This window comes from Mobula hypostoma, chromosome 1 (assembly GCF_963921235.1).
Source record: "Mobula hypostoma chromosome 1, sMobHyp1.1, whole genome shotgun sequence".
Taxonomy (NCBI): domain Eukaryota; kingdom Metazoa; phylum Chordata; class Chondrichthyes; order Myliobatiformes; family Myliobatidae; genus Mobula; species Mobula hypostoma.
The window spans coordinates 162179775-162202167 of record NC_086097.1 but is presented as its reverse complement, the minus strand read 5'-3'; the positions used below and the strand labels follow the sequence as shown (position 1 = coordinate 162202167).

Genomic DNA, 22393 nt, shown 5'->3' with positions numbered 1-22393 from the left:
GCCTCTACTGATAGTTGGGGGGGAGGAGGGTCAAAGAGATTATTGGATGCATGGGAGGGATCATTAATAATGCTAAGGGCCCTGTGAATGCAGTACTCCTGATAAATATCCCAAATCACCTTAGAAAGAGGTGACATAAGATCAGAAGATGTAGAATCCTTCTGGGTAGAGTTAAGAAATTGTAAGGGTAAAAAGATCTTGAGGGGAATTATATACAGGCCTCTGAACAGCAGCCAGGACATAGGCTACAAATTACAATGGAAGGTAGAAAATGCAGGTAAAAAGAGTAATGTTGCGATAATCATGGGGGATTTCAATATACAGGTAGAGTGGGAAAATCAGGTTGATGTTGGATCTCAAGAGGGGGAGTTTATGGAATGCCTACAAGATGTTTTTTAGAGCAGCTTTTGGTTGAACCCACCAGGGAATGGCAATTCAGGATTAGGAGTTTAAGGTAAAAGAACCCTTAGGAAGCAGTGATCATAATATGATAAAATTCACCCTGTAGTTCAAGAGAGAGAAGATAAAATTGGATGAATCAGTTTTACAGTAGTGTAGAGGGCATTACAGAAGCATGAGAGAGGAGTTGGCCAAGGTTGATTGAAAGGTTACACCAGCAGGGATGATGGCAAAACAGCAATGGCTGGTGTTTCTGGGGGAAGCTCAGAAGATACAGGAAATATACATCTCAAAAATGAAGGAGTATGCTAAAGGGAGGATGAGGCAACTGTGGCTGACAAGGGAAGTCAAAGACAGCATAAAATCAAAAGAGAGGGCACATAACATAGCAAACATTAGTGGGAAGGCAGAGGATTGGGAAACTTTTAAAAACCAACAGAAGACAACTAAAAAGTCATAAAGACAGAAAAGATGAAATATGAAGGTAAGCTAGCCAAGAGGAGATAAAAAGTTTTTTCCGATATATAAAGAGTAAAAGAAAGTGAATATCGGACTACTGGAAAATGATACTAGAGAGTTAGTGGGGTGGAAGGAAGAGGGCAAAGAAAAAGCAGATGAACTTCAGAAATATTTTGCATTAGACTTCACTGTGCAAGATAATAGCAGAATGCCAGAAATGCAAACGTGTTAGGCGGCAGAAGTGAGCATCGCTGCTATTAATAAGGAAGTGGTGCTTGGGAAACTGAAAAATCTGAAGGTAGATAAGTCACCTGGACTAGGTGGACTGCATCCCAGCATTCTGAAAGAAATAGCTAAAGAGATTGTGGAGGCATTGGGATCACTAGATTCTGGAATAGTTCCTGAAGACTGGAAAATTACAAATGTCACTCCACTCTTTAAGCAGGGAGGAAGGCAGAAGAAAGGAAATTACAGGCCACTTAGCCTGACTTCAGTGATTGGAGATGTTGGATGAGGTTTCATGGTACTTGAAGGCACACAACAAAATAGGCCAAAGTCAGCAAAATAGGCCAAAGTCAGCATAGTTTTCTAAAGTGAAAATCTTGCCTGACATGTCAGTTGGAATTCTTTGAGGAAAAGCAGGCAGGATAGATGAAGAAAAATCAGTTCATGCTGTTTATTTGGTTTTTCAGAAGGCCTTTGATAAAGTTAATAGCCTGTGGTATTACAGGGAAGGTACTAGCATGGATAGAAGACGGCTGTCTGGGAGGAGGCAAAGAGCGTGAGTAAAGGGGTTCTTTTCTGGTTGGCTGTCCGTGATTAGTGGTATGCTGCAGAGGTCAGTCTTGAGACCACTCCTTTTCACATTATATGTCAATAATTTGGATAAAGGAATTGATGGTTTTGGATCCAAATTTGTGGACAATATGACGATTGGTGGAGGGGCTGGTAGTGTTGAGGAAGCAGTGTGTCTCAAGAAAGACTCAGGCAGATTGGAGGAGTGGGCAAAGAAGTGGTAGCTGGAATATAGTGTAGGGAAGTGCAGAAGGAATAAAGGTGTGGACCATATTCTAAATGGGGAGTAAATTCAAAAATCAGAGGTGCAAAGAGACTTGAGAGCCCTCATGCAGGATTCCCTAATGGTTACCTTGCAGGGTGAGTCACTGGCAAGGAAGGCAAATGCAATATTAGCATTAATTTCAAGAGGACTAGAATTCAAAAGCAAGGATGTAATGCTGAGGCTTTATAAAGCATTGGTCAGGCTGTACTTGGACTATAGTGAGCAGTATTGGGCCCCTTATCTAAAGAAAAGATGTGCTAACCTTGGAGAGGGTCCAGAAGGTTCATCAGAATGATCCCAGGAATGAAAGGGTGACATATCCGGATGTTTGAAGTCTCTGGGCCTGTATTTTCTGGAGTTTAGAAGAATGGGGGGGGGGGGGGGGGGGAGGGGATCTCACTGAATTTTGAAAGGTCTAAATAGAGTGGATGCAGAAAGGATGTTTCTTATAGTAGGAGAGTGTAAGACCAGAGGGCACAGCTCAGAAAGACATCCATTTAGAACAGAGATGAGGAAAAATTTCTCCAGCCAGTGAGTGGTAAGTCTGTGGAATTCACTGCACAGATGGCTGTATAGTTAAGGCAGAGGTTGATAGTTTCTTGATTAATCAAGGTGCCAAATATATAGTGAGAATGAAAGGGAATGGGGTTGTGCGGGAATAATAAATGAGCCAAAATGGAACGGCAGAGCAGACTCGATGGGCCAAATGGCCTAATTCTGCTCCTATGTCTTATGATCTTATGGAAAGAGAGACCCCAACAATCCTCTCGGCAGTCCTCCCAATCCTTTAGGGACTTATGGCCAGATGCCTTGCAATTCCTGTACCAGACTCTCCCAGTGGGTGCTCATGTAACAATTGGTTAGAATACAGGGGGTGGTAGGGGGAAAGCCTCACTCACCTCAGTCTCCTCAGGAAGTGAAGAAGCTGTTGTGCTTTCTTGACCCAAGAGGTGGTGCTGAGAAACCAGGTGAGATTGTCTGCTACGTGTACTCCCAGAAACTTGGTATTCTTAACTCTTTCCATGGATGAACCATGTATGTGCAGTGAGAAGTGGTCAGACAGCACCTTTCTAAAGTTATCTCTTTGGTCTTGTCCAAGGTGATACTCAAGTTGTGTGCTCACACCATTCTACCAGCTGCTCTACCTCCTCTCTTTATTTATTTATTGACATACAGCATGGAATAGACCCTTTGAACCGTGCTGCCCAACCACCCTCGATTGAACCCTAGCCTGATTTTGGGACAATGGACAATGACCAATTAACCTACATCTTTGGACTGTGGGAAGAAACTGGAGCAGCTGGAGGAAAGCCACATGGTCACAGGAAGAATGTACAAACTCCTTACAGACAACTTCAGGAAATGAACCCGGGTTGCTGGTACTGTAAAGCATTGTGCTAACCACTATGCTACCGTGTAACGTTCTCTGTACACCATGTCATCGTCAAATGGGATTGTATTGACCAATCCAAATGAAGATTCAAGCAGCAATATGTATTTTTAAAAACACATTGAAAAAAACCCTGTTACTATTTTCATTGATTATTTATATACATCATGATTGAATTAGAATTTGCAGTCCAGCAGACTGCCATATGACCAGTGTATCTATACCAGTTGGCCCAGCAACATCGTGTATGAAAAATATACCCTAACCTCTCCATTCATCCACTGATGTACAATAAATTGGTATACTCACCAAACATTGCAAGGGACCATATAATTTTCTGAAAATCAAAATAAACTACATCCAGTTTTCTATTCTACTATATATATCTTACAAATATTCCCACAGATCAATCATGATATTTCTTTCTCAAGTCCATATTGAATTTGTTCAATTCTATCATAACTTTAAATACCATATCCCCGATTATAGTGGGATCACATTTGCTACTTGCCAACTTGTACGAATTTAGAGAATTTTGAAAGCTAATAACCAGAGGAGCTACCATATCCATACCCATTTTTTAAAGCTCTTGATGCAGATCATCAGGTTATCCAGTCATTTTTATTACTAAATTCAGTTATTTTTCACTTGACTCTTGACTCCCCAGTATTATTTTTCTGACTTGTCTTCTCTAAGGTACCCACTATTGGACTAACTAATCTCTGCATGCTTTGCTTGTTAAGCATTTGAAGGATAAAGTTCTAAAAGAAGATTAAGGTGGAATACAATGATAATCAAAGCAGAACTGATGATGGAAATCTAATGAGATTTTGATTTGAAATATTTTATCCTTCCTAATCTGTTTCTTTCCACAGATGCAGCCCAACCTGCTGAACACTTCTAGCATTGTGTGTTTTTTATGGGACTACAAACAAGTTGAGCTAAATTGTCTGTTCTTGTGATGCAGATTGACACAATGTAAAATACATATGAAATTTAGCATTTTCATAAACAACACATCTGCTAAATTCAGAATACTTGATTGCTTTCCTTTCTCAAAATAAATCCCTCTGAGTATAAAAGATATTAAAATATATAGCTCACTGGAAGTATGTGACAAAAATGGACATCAATTGCCTGGCACTTCTTTCATCTCATTTTTTTAATATAATTATGGCCTTTCTTTTCAGAATAACCCAGAAGTATAGATGACTGAATAATCCAGAAGATATTGAATGGAGTCTGTCGACTCCATGCAGTTTCTTGCTGTTAAACAAATTCCACACAATCTATCTGATATGGTACACTGTAATGACATGAAGGCACTGAAACAGATAACAAAGAGATTACCAAAAATTTCTCTTCTTGTTCAAGCCATCGCTGATCCTCCTCCATTTCTTGCTGTTGCCTTATTAACCGTTCTTCCATGACATTTGTTGGAAGCATCTGACTCATTACACGCATATCCAAATTGCCAGTCTCCTGAAAATATAACAACATGTTTAAATGCAATGCTATATCTACTCACACAGTATACTATAAATTCAATGAAGATTTGCAGCATTGATAGCAAATGTTTCCGATATTTTTTGTGAAATCTCCATTCTTGCCCAAACTCCCATGAAAAGAGCTACATACAATAAAGGTCAGCAAGATTCTTTGCTCTTAGCATGTCATTTTCAAAGTCTAATTCAAACATCTGCAACATAAACCAGATCTTAACTACTGTCCAATGTCAGAATTTAATACAGCAATCTAGCCAAAATACAGCCTGCATTTCTATAAATATACTTAATTTGTCTAGAAGGCATAAAGAATATTAGATCACTGACTTTATCTCATTTAAGAAATGTTCTAATTGCATCTTGATAAGAACAGATTCATATTTTGTCCAAAATTGCATAAGTTGATAAGGATAACCACTGCCATGTTTAAAGGATAACTGTGTAATACTATAGATCATAAGCCATATGCCACAGTACAATTAGGCCATCTATTATAGCTGATTTATTATCCCTCTCAACCCCATTCGCAAGCCTTCTCAGCATAACCTTTGACACACTTACTAAATGACTTTTGCTTTAAAGTTACCCAATAACTTGGGCTTCCACAGCCATCTATGGCAATTAATTCCAGATTCACCCCTCCCCACCACCGGCAAAAAAAATTCCTTATCTCTCTTCGAAAGGGACATCCTTCTATTCTGAGACTGTGGTCCTAGTTACCGTAGGTCTACTCTACCTACAATACTGTGCAAAAGTTTTAGGCACACGTTAAAAAAAATCTGTAAGGCACAGTTGCTTTCAAAAATAATGAAATAAAAAGTTTTTAAATTTCAAAAACATTGCTATAAAGAGCAGTAAAGCATAAAAACTAAATCAATATTTGGCATGACTATCCTTTGCCTTTAAAACTGCATCAATTTTCTAAGGTATACTGATATGCAGTTTTATAAGAAAATCAGCTAGTAGATTGTTCCAAGCATCTTAGAGATCTTGTCAAGTTCTGCAGATTTTGGCTTGCTTCTGTCTCTCCAGGTAATCCCATACAGCCTTGATGATGTTGAGATCAGGGCTCAGTGGAGGCCATATCATCTACAACCACATAAAAAAATCTAGGGTACTTAACACTTTTGCACAGTACTCTAGGTCTTTCAATATTTGATAGTTTTCAATCAGATCTCCCCAAACATCAAATACTGACTCATGTACAGTATTTAATTTACCTCCAGATTTTGTGGCCATATTGGAATATCCTGAGGCCTATGGTGATTCCAGGAATCATGAGCATCCAATACACCAGCCTGAGCAGAATAAATACTTCCAGGCATGGGTGAAATTCCATGTGAACCAGTATATCCAGAAACCTGCTACAAAACATACTTAGAATAATGAAATGTAAAAGGGGCAAAGAGAACAATTTCTAAACAATGACTACTTAGCATACCATTCAACAGCTAATTCTGTAAAATGAACTGCTTTCTCTCTATGGATGTTGCTTGACCTGGATAGAACACTACAGCAAAGTTGACTCTTCCACTCACAGTATTGTGCTGGCCTTTCAACCAACTCTAAGATCAATATCATTGCCCTCCATGTGGCTGTCAAAGAGTCTCTTACATACTTGTAACATATCTGTCTCCACCACCACTCGTGGCAGCGCTTTCCATGCAACCACCACTCTCTGTATAAAATCTTAACTCTGACATCCCCCCTATACTTTTCCTCCAAGCACCATTAAATTACGCCCTCACATGTTAGAAATTTCCGCCTTGGTAAAAGGTCTCTGACTGTCCACTCGATCTATGTCTCTTATCATCTTGTACACCTCTATCAAGTCACTTCTCATTCTTCTTTGCTCCCCAAACAGCCCTAGCTCATTCAACCTATTGTCACAAGACATGCTCTATAATCCAGACAGCATCGTGGAAATCTCCTCTGCATCCTCTCTAAAGCATCCACATTCTTCCTATGAGGTGATTACAATTGAACACAATACTCCAAGCGTGGTCTAACCAGGGTTTTATGGAGCTGCAACATTACCTCATGTCTCTTGAACTCAATCGCCCGAAAAATGAAGGCCAACACCATGTACCTTCTTAGCCACCATATTAACTTCTGTGGCAACTTTAAGGGCTCTATGGTCACATAGCCAAGATCCAGCTGTTCCTTCACACCACTAAGAATTCTGCCATTAACCATGTATTAAGCCGCTCTCCCGTCAGTGCTACCCTTCGGTGTTTGCTCCCTTGTAGACAAGCTGGATTGCCTTCATCTGTGGTTGACTCAGCGCAGGATGAGGGACTGCTGTGTGCTTGTTCCAGGATGAATCAATCTTCAGGCCATGTCACTCAGAAACTTCTGCTAATATTATTTTGAGACAGTATATGCTATTGTAAATATCTCTGCTGTGTGTGATTGTATGTTCTGGGCTTTGCACCTTGGACTAGGAGGAATATTATTTCGTTTAGCTGTGTACCTGTTTATGGTTGAATGGAAAATTAAACTTGAACTTGAATTCTACCGTCAAATTTGACCTTCCCAAGTGAATCACTTCACAACTTTTCAGGTTGAACTCTATTTGCCACTTCTCAGCCCAGCTTTGCATCTTGTCAATATCCTGTTGCAAGCTACGGGAATCTTCGAAACTATCCACAACATCATCAACCTTCGTGTCATCTGCAAACTTATTAACTCACCCTTCTGCTTCATTATCCAAGCCATTTATAAAAACCACAAAGATCAGGAATCCCAGAAAATGTCACTGACCTCCACGCAGTAAACCCTCCATCTACACCACCTTCTGTCTTCTGTAGGCAAGCCAATTCTGAATCCATACAGCCAAGTTTCCCTGGATCCCATGCCTCCTGACTTTCTGATTGAGCTTAACGTGGGGAACCTTCATCAAATGCTTTACCAAAATCCATATTCACCACATCCACTGCTCTACCTTCATCGATGTGCTTTGTCTAATTATCAAAGAGCTCTATCAGGCACCTAAGATATGACCTACCTTGCTTCCTAAACCTTTAGAAATTTTTTTCTGTCATTTCACAAGATGCTCTTAGTTCAACTATTAGTTCCCTCACCCTACCATCCTTTCCCTACCTCAATAGGACAAATATATCCAGAACCCCATGTAAGTACTCCCTAAACAACCTCCACATCTCTGTTGTGTATTTTCATGAGAACATCTGTTCTTGAGTTATGCTCTCAAGTTCCTGCTTAATAACATCATAATAACCACCCCCCACCTCACTGTGGGTGAAATGCTCACCCACTGAGAGACCTAACACTTGATCTATAGTGTATTTCTAGCACTTTGTCTTTATTTCAAATTTTTAAGGTCAGGGAACATTGATGCAAATGAATAACCGTCAATGTTTCAGGCTGAGATCCTTCTTCAGGACTGGAAAGGAAGGGAGAAGACACCAGAATGAAAAGGTGAGGGGAGGGGGGAGGAGGATAGCTAGAAGGTGATAGGTGAAGTGAGGTGGGCAGGAAAGGTAAAAGGGCTGGAGAGGAAGGAATCTGCTAAAGAGGAGAGTGAACCATAGGAGAAAGGGAAGGAGGTGAGGATCCACAGGAAGGTGATAGGTAAGAAGAGGTAAGAGGCCAGAGTGGGGAATAGAAGAAAAGTGTTTGGGAAAACATTTTTTACTGCTATGTTGATATTCATGCCATCAGGTTGGAGGCTACCTAGATGGAATATAAGGTGTTGCTCCTCCACCCTGAGAGTGGCCTCAATGTGGCACAAGAGGAGGCCATGGACTGACATGTTGGAACTGGAATGTGAATCAGAATTAAAATGTTTGGCCTCTGGGAAGTTCTGCATTTGGCAGATGGAGCGGAGGTGCTTGACGAAGGGGTCCTCCAATTCACGATTGGACTTACCAATGTAGAGAAGGCCGCATCGGGAAAACTGGACACAATAGACAACCCCAGAAGATTTGCAGGTGAAATGCTTCTTCACCTGGAAGCATTGTTTGGGGCCTAGAATGAGGTGAAGGAGGAGGTGAATGGGCAGGTGTAGTATTTGGGCTGCTTTCAAGGTTAAGTGGTGGGAGGGAGATTAGTGAAGAGGGACGAAAGATAAGGGAATCACGGAGGAAGCAATTATAGAACTTAATAGCAATGTTCTAACGTTTACTCGGCTGCAAGAAAATCACGATATAAATATAAGCACATGGAAAGAGAATGTAACACACATGGAAAATCTACCTGTTCCTTATTCTCTGGGCTCAGGGTCAAAGTTAATATACCAGAACAACTAATAGAAAAAGAAATACTACTGTAATAACCTGTAACATACATCAAAGTTGCTTGAATTTCCAGCATCTGCAGAATTCCTGTTGTTTTTGTAATAGCCTGTGTTCAGTTCAGTGATATAAATTTTGGGGAAATCTAGAATTCCTTTTCATGTATTTCCACAATATAACTGATATTGAGACTATGCAATCTTCAATTCGTTTAGTTTGGTCATCTTCACTCTCACTGAAAACAGTCCAGGGTGTAGGGCAGTAATGATGTTTTGCAATAATGAGTTAATTAACTGAGAGGGACAAGTTTCAAATTCAGTATTGTTCTATTTGACATGAGTTATCTTGCATTTGAAATAATTTATGACATCTGTTATTTACCTGATAATGATTGTGTTGCACCATATGCTGAGGACTGGGGAAAATCCCATCACTGGACCTTGGGCTTGGGTAGCCAGGTCGACTGGGCTATTGTAGAAGAAATGAACAAACATCAGTTGGAATACACCGCAAATAATATCAATAATTGTAGGGCTAAGTAACTGTACTGTACAGATGTGTGCACAAAGTATGAAAGAAAATTGTTTATCTCAGTAATGCAGACAGGACATAGATTTTGATATATCCAGTTTGAATATTGTACTGCTTGGCTTACATGGCTTCATGTTAAGTTGTATAAATAACATCTGTACAACTTTAAAATGATGCATTATTTATGTCAATTTTTCATTCATGACAGTTAAGCGATAAGAGCAAAAATTGAGATGCCAATCTCTGCAATTAATTAGCAAATAAAGTATATTTAATTCTATGAAATGCAGTAATAATTCATTGTTCATTAAAAAAAAACCTTTTCAAGTGTTATATTTGGACTCTCCTGAAGCATAAAAAGGAAAACATGCAATCTGTTTAAAGCAAATTTAATAAAATAATTATATGTTTTAAAGTCATGCACATGATGGTAGTTTCTTTTGGCAAGCTTAAGAATGCATTGCTACTCAATCTAACAAGGTATATTTTGATATACCATGAAACCAAGACATATTACAAGTAGCTTTCCTGAATAGCATTTCTTTTCTCTACCTAAAAAAATGTTGGTTAACAGATTGATACAGTAGCACTTGGCCCCTCCTTTTAAAAGAAAGGTCTTTGAAGGACCTTTCCAATAAATTTCACTTCTCTTTTTCCCCTTCAAGTACTTATATAATTCATCTTTGAAGTTATTACAGAATTTGCTTGCCACCTTTGCGTTGGTTCTTCTGTGTCATAGTTGCTAGTACTTTTGACATGAAATTTCCCTTTAGCCATTTGACCTCAACAATCCTTGATTTTAACATCTTTATCAATAATCCCTTAACCTTCTCAGCTCCAATTAGATAGATCTGGATTTTCAACAAAACAAAGTGTTTGGAATAGATTGGAGAATAAAATTAGATTAGCATAGGCTCAGATGAATGTTTAATGATCAGCACAGACTTGTTTGGCAAAAGGGCCTATTTTTGTGTTGTCGGCCTCAAAGTTATTAAAAAGCCACTTACATGTAACAGTACAGGAACAGACCTTTGGCCAACCATGTCTGTGCTAACCATGCTAATCTAACCAATTCGACCTGCCTGCACAAGGTCCATATCCTTCTATTCCCTCCCTGTCCATATACCCATCCAAATACCCTTTGCAATAAAATTACTGTTGTACTGCTCCCACCACCTCCCACTGCAGCAGATTCCACTCTGGGTAAAGAGACCTGCCTTATTAATCTCCTTTAAACACTCTCCCCTGCACCTCAATGCTATGGCTTCAGTATTTGACATTTCTACTCTAAGTCAGGAAGACTGATTACTTACCCTATCTATCCCTCATAGTTTTATATACTTTGATCACGTTGTCCCCATCAGCTCTAGAGAAAGTATTCCAACTTTATTCAACCTCTCCTTATTGCTATACAGGTCACAACTTTCACATCTTGGTGAACCTCTTCTGCACCCTTGCCAAAGCCTTAACAACCTTCCTAAAATGCAATGAACAGAACTGCATGCAATACTCCAAATATAGTCTTACTACAATTTTAAACAGCAGTTATGTTTGAATAGATAGTCCTTTGGAGATCTGATTTTGGTCAGTATTTTTTTTCTGGGAACTTGGGAATTTTTGATTAGACTGTTGGCTTTTAGACAAAATTCGCACGGTTTTCTCATCAGTCTTCTACTGCTTCAGTCTTTAGTAATAAAATTCAGAAGTATTTTTGATACAACTTTGACGTAAACCACAAAATGGCTCAATCATGACAGGGAACTTGATAATGGGTAATCATGGCAGGGTCCATCCTTCTCACACTGCACCATACTGTAAAGAACATCGGATAGGAAATTTAACTGATTTCCATCCCTCTAAATTCCTTGAGCAAGAGCTACAAAGGTCAATTCCAATAGCATAATAGTCTCTTAGCTAAAATCAGTTGATTCTACACAGGCTACATTCACTGATAACATATACAGGTTGAGGGCAATGTTTAAAAATAAAAGAAATTTTTGCTAATGGAATTTAAGAGCAGAGATTGCAATGCTCAACTTTTCCTTTAAAATATTCATATATGTATTTATGATGCTTTCAGATAAAAATCACACAATCATGAACTACAGTCAGTATTCATACTATATATGGTATAATAGAGCTTTTTTTCTCTATATGCTACACATGCTTTTTACAGTAAAGCAGGGCCAATTTTATATTCCATTAGTAGCTTTGATACTGGTAAGAAAATCATGAAATTGCACATATTAAAACATGATTTCTTCAAACAGGAACCTGATAGATCTATAATACAAAATAAACTAAATGATGAATGAAAAGTAACAAATTCTGTGTCAAAGGGAGCACCATAACTGAAATGCTAGGTTATATTAAACATTAGTTCCTCCATTTCACTCAAAGAAAAAGATGTTACTCAAAGAAAGACAATTTAAGGCAAATTTATCAAGTGGTTAAACTTTCTACAGCAATATCACAAATGAAAACATTGGTGATCCCCTTTGAGTATTAACAGATTCTATGTACAAAAATTAATTACAATTAAGACTTTTTTTTGGTGTTAAAACAGTTTGCCTCCTCACCAGCTTCTGTAAAGTGCAATACTTTAACACTTTTCACACCAACGTTTTGTGATTTCTAAATTTAGCATCCAACAATTGTGGTTACTTTGCTGTAGTTATGTGAGTGATAATTACCACTAACACTACTAAAATAATTTCAAATAATGAACAAATAATGTGGTCAACAGAGGAGATCCACATGTTAATCAGGGATTGACACAAATCCTGCCTTAAAGTTGTAGCTGTAATATATTTTTAAGAGAACTCTACCAGTAAAAAAAAGGGTGTTCTGATAGTATTGTGTCAGAGTGTTATAAAATGAACTTGCTCTCAATTTCCTGACATGGTAAGCTCCTGATTTCAGATCACCAATTAACACCAACAAAAATACTACCTCATAAAAAGTGGTGAAGGAAAATTGGTTTTCTGAGGTGAAAGTAAGCCAGTACAATGTACCAGTTAAAAAAAAGTAGCTGATGTAAGTAGTATAGAGAGGTTAAATTAGTAAAGTTAGTGATAGGTCTATAATAGTAGGAATTTAATTATTCTCACCTCTGCATATACACCTGTTTTCTCAGTTAAAAGAGAAAAGTAAACACAAATGGTGACTTTTCTTGAACTAGTAGCATTGAATTATAAAGATAATCAAAAACATTATTCCTACCTAATATGGCTGATGTAAAATTTAAAATACTTCATAAATTATCAACTGTCTTTCACCATTTTGTTAATTGATATTCATTATGAACTTTATGACAAAAAAGATGCTATATTCCTTTGTACAAAGATTCCTAAACATTATTTCTACTTGGTCTCTTCTCCATTCTTCAGACATCAGTTATCACTACAGATTTATGTTCAGCCTGTCAAAATGGAAAGGTACATGCCCCTAGTCCATAAACTGAAGGGGGCACAGAAGGCCTGGGCTGAGGTTGTATAGTAAAATACCTATCTGACGTTGATGCACAGAATGGATGCTTATAAACTGATGTCTGTTCTAGACTTAAGCAAAACTTGGTGTTGTGCTGGGAGAAATCAGGAAAGGAAAGACTGTCCAAGCTAAAACTGTGTTGCAAAGATGGCCAAGGGGCTAACTGCAGACAGACACACAAAGCAGATTAAAGTAGCAGAACAGCATAAATTAGTAAAGTAAAAATGCATTACTCTTACAATCTTTACCAATGACTAATGAAATTGCAAATGAGATCCTAGACACCCAGTATGAAATTTATAAACAGCTTACTCAATTTTTACCTGAGCTTCCACCATTAATACTGCCCTCACCTGCATCTCCTCCATTTCTTGGATAACAGTGCTCAACCCATCTTCCCGCCACTTTAACAGTGATAGAGTTCTCTTGTCCTTACATACTACCTCATCAACCTCTGCATCCAACACATCATTCTCTGCAACTTCCGCCATTTCCAAAAGCATCTTACCACCAAAAAAATCTTTACCTCTGCCTTTCACACCGCTTTCTGCAGGGATTCCATTGTCCATTCATCTCTCCCCACTAATCTCCCCCCCAGCACTTATTCCTGCAAGTAGAAGTGCTACCCCTGATCGTTCATCTCCATCCAGGGCCCCAAACAATCTTTCCACACTTCACCTGCAAATCTGCTGGCGTTATCTATTGTGCTCAGTGCTCCTGAAGGGACCTCCTCTCCATAGGCAAGCCCCACCATAAATTGGGGGACCGCTTTGTCGAGCACCTCCACTCCATCCACCAAAAGCGAAATTTCCCTGTGGCCTAACATTTTAATTCCCATTTCCATTATATGTTGGGTCCATAGCTGCCTCCAACCTGATGGCATGAATATTGATTTCTCCTTCTGGTAAAAAAAATCCCCCCCCACACTTCTTCTATTCCTCCCTGACCTCTTACCTTTTTTCACTTGCTTATTACCTCCCCCCAATGCCCCTCCTCCTGTCCTTTCTCTTATGGTTCACTCTCCTCTCCTATCAGATTCCTTCCTCTCCAGCCCTTTAACTTACTTCCCCACCCACTTTACCTATTATCTTATAGCTATCCTTCTTTCCCTCCCCACAACTTTTTATTCTGGCAGCTTCCCCTTCCTTTCTAGTCCTAAAGAAGAGATTCGGTTTGAAATGCTGACTGTTTGTTCATTTCCGTGGATACTGTCTGACCGGCCGAGTCCCTCCAGCATCTTGCGTGTGTTGGTTTGGATTAGCATCTGCAGAATTTCTTCTGTTTACATTTTTACTTGAGTTGTTACTTCTGATTTTCAAATCATATTTAAACTATACAATTCTGGACGAAATTAACACAATGTTCAAGTTCAGTTTATTGTCATTCAATTATACACTGCCAAATGAAGCTACGTTCCTCAGACTAAGGTGCACAACACAGTCCATATACTGTAACTAAACTCAGACACATAACACTAAGTAATATTACCACCTATAATTTAAAAAAATAATAAGGTGTATTTATGGCATGTTAAAGGAGTAAACAATATAACACTACTGGTAATTTATGCATGATGAGACCTGGGTGGTTGCAGGGAGTTCAGTTGTCTTATGGCCTGGGGGAAGAAGCTGTTTCCCATCCTAACAGTTCTTGTCCTAATGCTATGATATCTGGTGGGTCGGGGGGCAAGAGATTGTTTGATGGATGGGTGGGATCATTGACAACACTAAAGGCCTTGTGTACGCAGCACTCTTGATAAATATCACTGACGGTTGGAAGAGAGACCTTGATGACCCTCTCAGCAGTCCTTGCAATCCTTTCTAGGGACTTGCAGTCAGGTGCCTTGCAATTCTCATATCAGACAGTGAAGCATCTGGTCAGGACACTCTTGATGGTGCTCCTTTAAAAATTGCTTAGAATGGGGCGTGGGGAGCCTCTCTTGCCCAGTCTTTTCAGGAAGTGGAGATGCTGCTGTGCTTTCTTGACCAAAGAGGTGATGTTGAGGGAGCAGGTAAGAATGTCCATTATGTGCACTTCAAGAGTCTTGATGCTCCTAACTCTCTTCATGGAGAAGCGGTGTATGTGCAATGAGGAATGGTCAGCCTGCACCTTTCTAAGGTCAACAATCATCTCTATCACCTTCTCCACCTCCTGCCAGTATGGCATTTCATTGTCATTGTTGATGAGGCCAGGCAATGTTGTGTCATTTGCACACTTGATAATTCAGTATGTACTGGATCTAGCAGTATAGTCATGCGACAGTCCATGAACAGTGGCAAATTGAGCACACAGCTTGGGGAGAGCCAATATTCAGCGTGATGGAGTGAGAGAAGCTTCTGTCAACATGGACTGACTGTGGCCTTTCTGTCTGGGGATCCAGTTACAGAGAAAGGAGTTGAGACCCAATGAAGATAGTTTACCCACCAGTTTCTGAGGGATGATTATATTAAATGCTGAGCTGAAGTCAGTAAACAGCATCCAGGCATATGAGACACGATTTTCCAGGTCAGACAGGATGGATTGAAGTCCAGAGGTTATGGCATCATTGATAGATTGAGTTAAGCAATAAGAGAACTGGAAAGGGCACAATGTAGCAGGAAAAGTGGGATTTAATCTGCTCCATAACCAGCCAGTCAAAGCACTTCATTATTGTTGAGGTCAGCGCCACTAGATGGTAGACGTTGAGGCTAGTTACTGTTGTCCTCTTGGGCATCGGAACGATGGTGGCCGCCTTGAAGCCTGTGGGGCAGTGGATGGTTCCAGAGAGCTGTTGAAGATGTCTGTTAACTGGGCTGCACAGTCCCTCAGCACCTGTCTAGGTACATTACTAGGCCCTGCAGCTTTACGAGGGTTGATCCTGGCTAGGGTCTTCCTCACAGCAACTTCAGCCAGATAGAGTGCCATTCCTCACCAGCTCATAGTTCTGGCCTCAAACCGAGCGTAAAAGACATTCAGCCTATCGGGAAGGGAGGCATCACTGTTATTGATGCTCAGGGAGGACTTGTGGTCCTTTATGGTCTGAATGCCCTGCTACATGCGTCCACGACTCTGGTGTCACAGAAACAGCTGTATATTCTCCTTGTATAATCCCATTTTGCCTTCCTGTTGGCATGGGAAAGTGCAGCTCTTGCTGACTTGAGAGCTGTTCTAGCCTCCAATGTGAAGGCAGCATCTCGATATCTCAGCAGTGCCTGGACCTCTGCTGTCAGCCATGGCTTCAGATATGCCCTGACATGGATGTGTTGAATAATAGTGACGTCCTCAATACACTGCTCTATGTAACTGTCACAGATCTCACAAATTCATTGATGTTAATGTGCTGGTTGTGGCTAGTTGCCCCCTTAACATGCTCCAGCCTGTGTTTTCAAAGCAGTCCCACAATGCTGAGGTTGCTCCTTCTGGCCAGATTTTCATCTCCCTTTGATCTGGTTTAACTCATTTAATCAATGGTTGGTGTACATGAATTAGCATCACAGATAAGTGGTCCAAAGTGAGGACTGGGAGCATTTTGTATGCACCAGGGATGCTGATATAAACTAGGTCTAATGTGCTTTCATCTCAACATGCTGAGAGAACTTAGGCAGGACTGTTATTAAGTTAGCATGGTTGAAATCGCTAGCAACAACGAAGAAACCATTGAGGTGTGTGGTTTGCAAATCACTGATGGTGCTGTAGAGCTCACACATCACGTCCCCGGCATTAGCGAAGGGTATGCAGCCACAATCACAATATCAGTGAACTCCCTCAGTAAATAGAAGGGCCTGCACTTCACCTTCACATCCACATCATGTGTCACATTTTCTTACTCTGATGATAAAATGCTAAGCTTTTCAATACATAAAACTGCAAATTACAATCACAGAAAAATCACAACCACCCAGGTCTATAAAAGATATACCCATTGAAACGCTAGTGACTTTGCCACATTGGAACTGCATTAAAATTATCTTGCTTTGTATAAGTAAAAGCACAGATAGATGTGTGATGAACTTGTAGTTGCATTTATCTGTTAGTTCAGTTTAGAATTTTTGTTCAATAAATGGTTTTACTATTACATCAGAAGACAATGCAAATAAATCTAAAACTAATACTGGCTTTACTGCAGCTAATGAAATATTGCTGTGTGAAGGTAATATCAAGCTCACCTGATTTGAATTGGGCACTTTGGTTGCATAATCTGAAATTACATTATCTATCAAATACTCCAAATTCTGATCTAACGGAATGACCTCATTTCTGCCCAAACAAGCCAGTCATGAAGATTTAATACATAAAACATGCAAAAAAAATCTGAAATGTCTCTTTGGATTTATTCACAAACACCTATCAACAAGTCCTTCCACTTTCAAGGAATTAGGCACATGCACACCCTGGTCGCCCAGTTCTATAGGATGTACAGGTACAATGATATTTAGTCTTCTTGTACTCTGTTATTTCTGAAACATTGTTTCACTCACACTCATTTTAAATTTTACCTATCTCTTGTCTGTCTATTCAACAAGTGCATGTCTTCTTGCAGTCCATTATTGCATTTTCATGTTTTATGTTATCCACAAACATGAGAATGTTATTCTGCCGATCCATGTCTAAATCACTAGAACAAGGACAAAGTAGCTCTCTATTTGCTATATAAATAAAATAACAAAAAAGCAAAAGGGCCCGAAGCAAAAGTTTGGGCACCCTGCATGGCAGTACTTAGTAACACCACCTTTGGCAAGTATCACAGCTTGTGAACGCTTTTTGTAGACAGCTAAGAGTCTTTCAATTCTTGTTCTATTCAGAAGGTTCAAAGGAACATCTAAACAAGCCTGATGCATTTTGGAAACAAGTCCTGTGAACTGATGAAGTTAAAATAAAACTTTTGGGCCGCAATGAGCAAAGGTATGTTTGGAGAAAAAAGGGTGTAGAATTTCATGAGAAGAACCCCTCTCCAGCTGTTAAGCACGGGGTTGGATCAATCATGCTTTGGGCTTGTGCTGCAGCCAGTGGCACGGGGAACATTTCACTGGTAGAGGTAAGAATGAATTCAATTAAATACCAGCAAATTCTGGAAGCAAACATCACACCGTCTGTAAAAAAGCTGAAGATGAAAAGAAGATGGCTTCTACAACAGGATAACAAACCTAAACACACCTCAAAGTCCACAATGGACTACCTCAAGAGGTGCAAGCTGAAGGTTTTGCCATGGCCCTCACAGTCCCCTGACCTAATCATCATCGAGAATCTGTGGATAGACCTCAAAAGAGCAAGACGGCCCAAGAATCTCACAGAACTAGAAGCCTTTTGCAAGGAAGAATGGACGAGAAGCTCCCAAACAAGAATTGAAAGACTCTTAGCTGGCTACAAAAAACAAGTTGTGATACTTGCCATGGGGGTGTTACTAAGTACTGCCATGCAGGGTGCCCAAACTTTTGCTTCAGGCCCTTTTTCTTTTTTGTTATTTTCAAACTGTAAAAGATGGAAATCAAAAAAGTTTTCTTGCTTTAAAATACTAAAGAAATATGTCATCTTTAACTTCATGCGTTTTGGAAATCAGTTCATCTTTTACTCGCTTAACTATCCACAGTAACAGAAATTTTGACCAGGGGTGCCCAAACTTTTGCATGCCACTGTATATATATCAATTTTCTATTCATGCTGCAGGTTATCTTTTAAGTTCATGAGCCTCAATGTTACCAATCTGAAGGTCTTTATGGAATGATACCACCTGAGGGGTTGTACAGGTCCTCCCTTAGCTAATGCACAATTTGTACATATGCTTGTGCATTTGGGAGAATGGTGGTTGAACCTGCCAGCCACTGTGAGGCTGCAGGCATTTTTTTTATTAAGTGGGAACCCGGTTCCAAATTGTTTAGGTTTCATACTGCTTACAGGAATTGAACCCTGGGGAGGATCTGTATTTATATGAGCACTAAAGATAAAGAAGCCTAAGGGCCATGTGCTGAAAATTAGATCGGTATAGACCAGGAGTTTCTAACCTTTATTATGCAACGGACCCTGACCATGAACCAAAGGGTCCGTGGACCCCAGGCTGGAAATCCCCAGTATAGGTGAATACACGATGATCAATAGGAGCATGGTAGGCAAAATGTCTTGTTTCTGGGCTGAATGTCTAGGACTTACTGTTTTTCAATCTTCCATGATCTATACACATTTTGCCTTTCACATAACAACAGGAATTCTGCAGATGCTGGAAATTCAAGCAACATACATCAAAGTTGCTGGTGAACGCAGCAGGCCAAGCAGCATCTATAGGAAGAGGCGCAGTCGACGTTTCAGGCCGAGACCCTTCGTCAGGACTAACTGAAGGAAGAGTGAGTAAGGGATTTGAAAGCTGGAGGGGGAGGGGGAGATGCAAAATGATAGGAGAAGACAGGAGGGGGAGGGATAGAGCCGAGAGCTGGACAGGTGATAGGCAAAAGGGGATACGAGAGGATCATGGGACAGGAGGCCTAGGGAGAAAGACGGGGGGGGGGTGACCCAGAGGATGGGCAAGAGGTATATTCAGAGGGACAGAGGGAGAAAAAGGAGAGTGAGAGAAAGAATGTGTGCATAAAAATGAGTAACAGCTGGGGTACGAGGGGGAGGTGGGGCCTAGCGGAAGTTAGAGAAGTCAATGTTCATGCCATCAGGTTGGAGGCTACCCAGACGGAATATAAGGTGTTGTTCCTCCAACCTGAGTGTGGCTTCATCTTTACAGTAGAGGAGGCCGTGGATAGACATGTCAGAATGGGAATGGGATGTGGAATTAAAATGTGTGGCCACTGGGAGATCCTGCTTTCTCTGGCGGACAGAGCGTAGATGTTCAGCAAAGCGGTCTCCCAGTCTGCGTCGGGTCTCACCAATATATAAAAGGCCACATCGGGAGCACCGGACGCAGTATATCACCCCAGTCGACTCACAGGTGAAGTGATGCCTCACCTGGAAGGACTGTTTGGGGCCCTGAATGGTGGTAAGGGAGGAAGTGTAAGGGCATGTGTAGCACTTGTTCCGCTTACACGGATAAGTGCCAGGAGGGAGATCAGTAGGGAGGGATGGGGGGGACGAATGGACAAGGGAGTTTGTCCATTCGTCCCCCCCATCCCTCCCTACTGATCTCCCTCCTGGCACTTATCCGTGTAAGCGGAACAAGTGCTACACATGCCCTTACACTTCCTCCCTTACCACCATTCAGGGCCCCAAACAGTCCTTCCAGGTGAGGCATCACTTCACCTGTGAGTCGACTGGGGTGATATACTGCGTCCGGTGCTCCCGATGTGGCCTTTTATATATTGGTGAGACCCGACGCAGACTGGGATACCGCTTTGCTGAACATCTACGCTCTGTCCGCCAGAGAAAGCAGGATCTCCCAGTGGCCACACATTTTAATTCCACATCCCATTCCCATTCTGACATGTCTATCCACGGCCTCCTCTGCTGTAAAGATGAAGCCACACTCAGGTTGGAGGAACAACACCTTATATTCCGTCTGGGTAGCCTCCAACCTGATGGCATGAACATTGACTTCTCTAACTTCCGCTAGGCCCCACCTCCCCCTCGTACCCCAGCTGTTACTCATTTTTATGCACACATTCTTTCTCTCACTCTCCTTTTTCTCCCTCTGTCCCTCTGAATATATCTCTTGCCCATCCTCTGGGTCACCCCCCCCCCCGTCTTTCTCCCTAGGCCTCCTGTCCCATGATCCTCTCGTATCCCCTTTTGCCTATCACCTGTCCAGCTCTCGGCTCTATCCCTCCCCCTCCTGTCTTCTCCTATCATTTTGCATCTCCCCCTCCCCCTCCAGCTTTCAAATCCCTTACTCACTCTTCCTTCAGTTAGTCCTGACGAAGGGTCTCGGCCTGAAACGTCGACTGCGCCTCTTCCTATAGATGCTGCTTGGCCTGCTGCGTTCACCAGCAACTTTGATGTATGTTGCCTTTCACATACCCCAGTTTATTCAGTTAATGATTAGTAAATAGACAATACACAATAGGTGCAGGAGTAGGCCATTCGGTCCTTTGAGCCAGCACTGCCATTCACTGTGTTCATGGCTGATCATCCACAATCAGTATCCAGTTCCTGCCTTATCCCCATAACCTTTGATTCCGCTATCTTTAAGAGCTCTATCCATCTCTTTCTTGAAAGCATCCAGAGACTTGGCCTCCACAGCCTTCTGGGGCAGAGCATTCCATATACCCACTACTCTCTGGGTGAAAAAGTTTTTCCTCAACTCCGTTCTAAATGGCCTATCCCTAATTCTTAAACTGTGGCCTCTGGTTCTGGACTCACCCATCAGCGGGAACATGCTTCCTGCCTCCAGCGTGTCCAATCCCTTAATAATCTTATATGTTTCAGTAAGATCCCCTCTCAGCCTTCTAAATTCCAGAGTATACAAGCCCAGTCGCTCCAATCTTTCGACATATGACAGTCCCACCATCCCGGGAATTAACCTTGTGAACCTACGCTGCACTCCCTCAATAGCAAGAATGTCCTTCCTCAAATTTGGAGACCAAAACTGCACACAGTATTCCAGGTATGGTCTCACCAGGGCCCTGTACAGCTGCAGAAGGACCTCTTTGCTCTTATACTCAATTCCCCTTGTTATGAAAGCCAGCATGCCATTAGCTATTAAAGGTGTTTAATAGCTTAAAGGTGCCTTCCTTTGCTATCAAAGTCCTTAGCTCTAGAGCCTGCCCCATGAATTCTCTGACTTCTCTTCTCACTTTTAAAATACTCCATCAAACGTATTCATTTAATCAAATCTTTAAGCCACCTACGTTAACATCAGGGCTTTAGGTCAAATTTGTTTGATAATCTGATTGATACCTGGGGAAATTTCATTATGTTGAATACAATACACATCTCTTAGCCACTGTTCTCAATCCAAACCTAAGCAAACAGCATGTGAGATATACAACTGAATCATTCAAAATTATGCACATAACCAAACCTGAAGTCACTAGTATTGCAAAAATTATATGTGAAATAGTAGCACATACAAATTTACATTTAAATTATTTCATGTTTATACATCAAAACAGTTAATAGGAGTCATAGTCATACAGCCATAGAGACCACTGTATTTGAAAAGCTGCACTATGTTAAACCTGGAATTAAACAATACCAGAATACTGGTACACAATACTGATCAGGTATTTTAAAATAGCCAAGCCTGTACCTTTGGCGGGGCTTCATCTGATCCACCAGAATCCCAGGAAACTGTGATCTGCCGCCTCTGCTCCATTCTCATTCGTTCTTCTTGCTGCATTTTCTCTTCTTCCAATATTGTACTGAAAGGGAAAATGTATTTCAACTATAATCAGAAAAA

The 22393-nt window shown here is 40.8% G+C and overlaps 1 protein-coding gene across 18 annotated transcripts in view; it reads right to left on the bottom strand.

Moving 5' to 3' along the window:
- The window catches only part of LOC134351841 (focal adhesion kinase 1), a 522413-nt gene that overhangs the window by 48530 nt on the left and 451490 nt on the right, over window positions 1-22393 (bottom strand). For 9 of the 18 annotated variants that reach the window (XM_063058747.1, XM_063058688.1, XM_063058677.1 and 6 more), the window contains 4 exons: window positions 22244-22355; window positions 9448-9534; window positions 6034-6177; window positions 4659-4790 (listed from right to left, as the gene is read on the bottom strand). In XM_063058747.1, the coding sequence (XP_062914817.1) occupies window positions 4659-4790; window positions 6034-6177; window positions 9448-9534; window positions 22244-22355 (475 nt within the window). The remainder of the gene's footprint in view (window positions 1-4658; window positions 4791-6033; window positions 6178-9447; window positions 9535-22243; window positions 22356-22393) is intronic. The other 9 variants (XM_063058792.1, XM_063058783.1, XM_063058649.1 and 6 more) reach the window with 2 other exon arrangements.